This window comes from Eurytemora carolleeae, unplaced genomic scaffold, assembly GCF_000591075.1.
Source record: "Eurytemora carolleeae unplaced genomic scaffold, Eaff_2.0 scaffold1309, whole genome shotgun sequence".
Taxonomy (NCBI): Eukaryota; Metazoa; Arthropoda; class Copepoda; order Calanoida; family Temoridae; genus Eurytemora; species Eurytemora carolleeae.
The window spans coordinates 87,004-92,167 of record NW_019397203.1 but is presented as its reverse complement, the minus strand read 5'-3'; the positions used below and the strand labels follow the sequence as shown (position 1 = coordinate 92,167).

At 34.4% G+C, this 5,164-nt stretch overlaps 1 protein-coding gene across 1 annotated transcript; it reads right to left on the bottom strand.

Annotated features, from left to right (window-relative positions):
• Positions 1-3,583: 3,583 nt before the first annotated feature.
• Positions 3,584-5,164, bottom strand: LOC111712709 (Krueppel homolog 1). Its single transcript, XM_023487403.1, has 2 exons — positions 5,021-5,164; positions 3,584-4,917 (listed from the first exon to the last, which is right to left on the bottom strand). The coding sequence occupies exons 1-2, from the start codon at positions 5,083-5,085 to the stop codon at positions 3,675-3,677; spliced, it is 1,308 nt and encodes a 435-aa protein (XP_023343171.1). The 5' UTR covers positions 5,086-5,164; the 3' UTR covers positions 3,584-3,674.

Here is a 5,164-nt window from a genome sequence, read left to right as displayed (position 1 = left end):
TACAGAGATCTATTAAAGACTAGAATATGCGATATTTTCTACAACAGGTTTCATTGTGTACAACTGGAGTACACGACCATTAAGAGAATACAGAGATCCATTAAAGGATAGAATATGCGATATTTTCTACAACAGGTTTCATTGTGTACAACTGGGGTGCATCTAATTAGTAGACATCTATATTCAGGGTTATGTAAGGATCCTTTGGAGTATTTCTATGTAAATTGTAAGACTTAACCCCTGAATGGGTATTATATGCAACAGGTGGCGGTTAGATGGCAGTCAACATCTTTCGTAAGGATATAGCATGTTGTGCCGGTAAAACTATATGCCATGAATTAGCCCAGCCCGTAAAAATTGATTAGTAGTCTATATATATCTAGTCTGTGGTGTACATATTCCAATGTAATTGTAAACAGCACATCGTGCAATGTAAGCTGCACAACGTGTACTGTAAAGTGTACATTATGCATTGCAACAACTGAACAGAACATAACCGTATACACAAATATTACCAACCAACCAAAATAAACCTTTAGAAAAAAATCCCTGACTCAATTTTTCAAAATTGTAATATTGTAATGTACATGTGCACCACATAGGTTATATTCATACATGAAAATGTGAATGCATTAATATGTACTATTGTAGTTCATGTACGTGAACTATAGTTTATGAATGTAGGTAATGTACACTGTACATGAACATGAGTATGAATGAAAGGCTATGTACATGAACATGTGTATGGACAAAAATGTAATATTGTTGGCTGCGTACATTGTACTTTAACGATGGCCATGTTGTATTATTATATTACTTACTGTACAATGCAAAGTAAACATGGAGTACACACAAACATAGGAAAATATTACCTTTATTACAAACATGGCATTATGTTACACTTGATAATAATAAACTCTTATACAATTAAAATATTGTGTAACTGAAGTTTGTTAATTCATAAAGTAAACTTATATGCATATATGTATATAGACAAGTCTTAAATGCCCAGAACCTTGCACGTGGAATTTAGCGATCGTCCAACGCCCGAGCCCCGAATGTTTAATCTAAATGATATGTTCTGTAAAAGATATTTAAAAATTGGATCCCACAAATGTAAAAAGTATTTATTTTGTTTTCAACAAAAATCAAATTGTTACACATGTTTCTACATTTCTTTTTCAAGGGCTTTTCATAAACATAGTTTTAAGATCTATAGCTTTAGTCACAAAAAAGTTATGGGTAGGGTTTCCAACGCAATTCAAGGGGATTTTACTTGAGCGCAATTGAGAGCCTTGCACGCAATTCCGTAACAATTGTGCAAAATTCCGTCCAACTTGCTTGCTTTCAACGTTTTGAGAATATTAAACTTAAACCCAATAAATGAAACTTAAATTATTGTGCATTTTCTATCAACAACATTGAGATAAAAAATCAATTTAAACTTTGGTGGCATACAATAAACTGAACTTCACTAACATTTCAATCTCACATGCTCAGAAAATTGAATTCAAACTTAAAGGGACAGTAAAGGAAAAATGAAAGGGGGTATAGGCTGAAAGCTAATCACGTTAGCTCTTGATCGCGACCCATGAAAGTCATATCTGATGTTCCTGTCTCGAGAAACTGATATAAAACTGTGTTAAAATTATACGAAAATTCATTTATGCAAAATTTTGAAAATCTGAAACTTAAATCACGTGACCAGAACTATCACCAATGGCAGAGCAGTATACTGGTCAACTGTCTCCGCCTGTATCACGTGACCACTTTACTGCACTGCCATTGGTGGAATTTCTGGTCAAGTAATACGGACGTAAAAATAATATTATGAATGAAATCTATTGAAAATAGAAACAACAAATATAAAAGTAAACCTAAATTACAATTAGCTTTCTCTGGGATATTATCGTTTTCAGATTGGTTGCTTATTTGCGAATATGATCTGTTTAAACCTACTACTTTTATACAAAATTGTATATATATATTAATTTTCGTATAGATTTGACACAGTTTTATATCAATTTCTTGAGACAGGAACATCAGATAAAACTTTCATGGGTCGAGATCAAGAGCTAAAGTGATTAGCTTTCAGCCTATACCCCCTTAAATTTTTCCTTTACTGTCCCTTTAATTTTTTATTTTATAATATTCATATACAGCATGATAACCAGAAAACTCTGGCATAGGAAGACTCGACTTTTAAACTCTGGTTCTGCTTTACTGAATAAGTGATTGGATAAGTTACTAATTAATTGTTTTTCTTTGTAACGACATCTAATAGTAATATGTAATGATGTCTCCCTATACTATAGTTTTCTGGTTCTCATTGTAGCAAAATATATAATTTTGGTTAAATGAATCTTACAATTTTAACCAAAAAATGTATCATATTAAATTGATAATTAGTAGCTTAACCTGCACAAGAAACTTAAAAATTTTAAAAATATTGAAAAATTACATTTAAATGACCCTAGATTATTTTAAAATCTACAGATATAACTTCTATCCATTTCCATTTTTGTATCTGCTGCAAAACTTTGAAAGTCACAGTTCAAAATTATCGATTTTTTTTATGGAAAAACCTTTGCAATGCAACTCTGCGCAATTCCATGAAATTCCGCGAATATTTAAATGCTTCCTTGTTGGCAATTATAGTGCAATTCCTAGCAATGAAATGACAGTAGCGGAAGCAAACATATTGCGTGCAATTCCGCGCAACGGAATTCCGATTGGAAACCCTAACTATGGACTATTTTAATTTTTTTTAAACAGACCGGACTTTTTATCGCCCTGTACCCCTATGAATTAAAAAAATACTTAAAATTTCTATTCATTAAAAGTCACAAAGTTTCACGGTGATCTAGTGTCAAAACTGAGAGTGCTAAGATATAAAAAACTTGAGCCTGTTTAGGGTTAACATTTTTCAATCCCACTTTCTAAACTGATCTTCATTCTCATCACATTCTAACTGAAGTGAAATGTATTCCCAATATTTTTACTGATTACCATTCTCACCAACGTAATAGGTTTCATTCCATGATCGTTCTTACTAACTTATCTATATTTTAGTCCCATTCTTACTAACTTTTCTATATTTTAGTCCCATTCTTACTAACTTTTCTATATTTTAGTCCCATTCTTACTAACTTTTCTATATTTTAGTCCCATTCTTACTAACTTATCTATATTTTAGTCCCATTCTTACTAACTTTTCTATATTTTAGTCCCATTCTTACTAACTTATCTATATTTTAGTCCCATTCTTACTAACTTTTCTATATTTTAGTCCCATTCTTACTAACTTTTCTATATTTTAGTCCCATTCTTTTTAGATTATTATTCATTCCCATTATCTTCACTGATTTTCATGCTCAGTATCTTGATCAACATTTAAAATAATCTTGCTTCTTAATTCTGTTTTCTAATTTCTCAAAATTTTGATGATTTTATTTCCTGAACTTCCTGAAGCTTAGAAGAAGTGTTTTTTTTAACTCTTGAAATTGCACTAACCACAGTCAGGACAAGTTTGCAAAATTGCAAACACAGACGATAAATTGCACAACTGGCAAAGATAACAAAGTTACAGTTTTAAATTTATTACACTAACAATAAATAATAATTAAAATGAGGTAATTTTCGGTTTAATACAAGATACAAATAAAAGAACTAGTTTAGCTTCGAATGGCGAACTGTATAACTGAACCACGAGCTGTATCTAGACCTGGAGAAACTAATCGACGCTTCCTGGGCGGAAGACTGCTCTCTTCCATACTGGCGAATGATGGGGGAGGGGGGGAAATGGTTGGGGTTGGAGTGGGTGGCGGAGATGTGATCGTAGCTGTGACGGTTAGGTTGAGAGGTGTCTCCGTGTCCATGGTTTCACTGATTTCTACTCCAGGGTTCAATAATGCACTGAAAGAAGGAGATCTAAGAACCGGGAGTTTCCCAAACCTCTGGTAATCTTCTTCAAGAATAGGCTTCAGGACATCCATTGTGACAGGGTAGAGAGGGTTTGCTCTAATAATAGATGCTCTAGAAGGTTGGGAAGGAGATGGTTTCATCATTGGTAGATCCATACATATTGTATTAATGGAAGGAAGAAGGCAGGGTAGAGAAGGTTCAGGGGAAACAGAAGGAGAAGAGAGAAGTTGGTTAAACGGAAGGAATTTAAGCGGATTCAAGGATCTCTGCAGGATCGGAGAATTCTCCTTCTCTGAGGAAACATAACTAGTTCTTGATCCTGTGCTACTGGGTCGGATTAGATCCTGGTCATCATGGGTGATGATGTGCATCTCCATCTCCTTCTTGTTGTTAAAGGTTAAGCTACAGATAGTGCATTTATACACCCTGCACCCGTAGTGTTGAACCTGGTGCAGTTTCAAAACATGATTGTAACCAAAACTTTTTCCACAAAAGTCGCAACGGTATGGTTTCTCTCCGGTGTGTGTTCTGGAGTGTACCTTGAGCTGCTTGGAGCAGGTGAACCCTTTCTTACAACTGTGGCAGACGTATGGTTTCTCTCCGGTGTGTGTTCTCAGGTGGATAACGAGCTGACCGCTCTGGATAAAGGTTTTGTTGCACTTAGCACATTTGTGAGGGCGCTCCCCGGTGTGGGTTCTCATGTGTCTGTGAAGTTTCCCAGAATGCTCGAATGATCGTTCACAGATTGTACACTGGTAGGGACGATCCTCCGTGTGGATTCTTTGATGAACGAGAAGGTTTTCTCTAGCTGAGAATCCCTTTCTGCAAACTGGACAGGAGAACGGTTTCTCTCCACTATGAGATTTCATGTGTTTCACTAAACGAGAGGAGGTGGGGAATTCTTTGTCACACTTTGAACATGGAAACCTACTCCTCAGCTCATCTGCGACGATTACTTGACTACTGATACCATCATCTTGCTTAGTAGAAAACCTGAAAATAATAAAAAATTAATAATTACTTTAAATAAAATGTTCATTTGTCTAAAGATTGATTTATTTTAATTGTAATAAACATTTATATATATATTACTTACCTATTTTCTAAAAAGTGAAGTTCTTCTTTTATCTTGGCGACAAGGTCAAAATTTCCTAACGGCATGATTAACTATAAAGTTATATTTCTTTGCTTGTTGTGTGCTACTCGCTGTGAAGATTATTGCGAACTGAATAGTATTTGA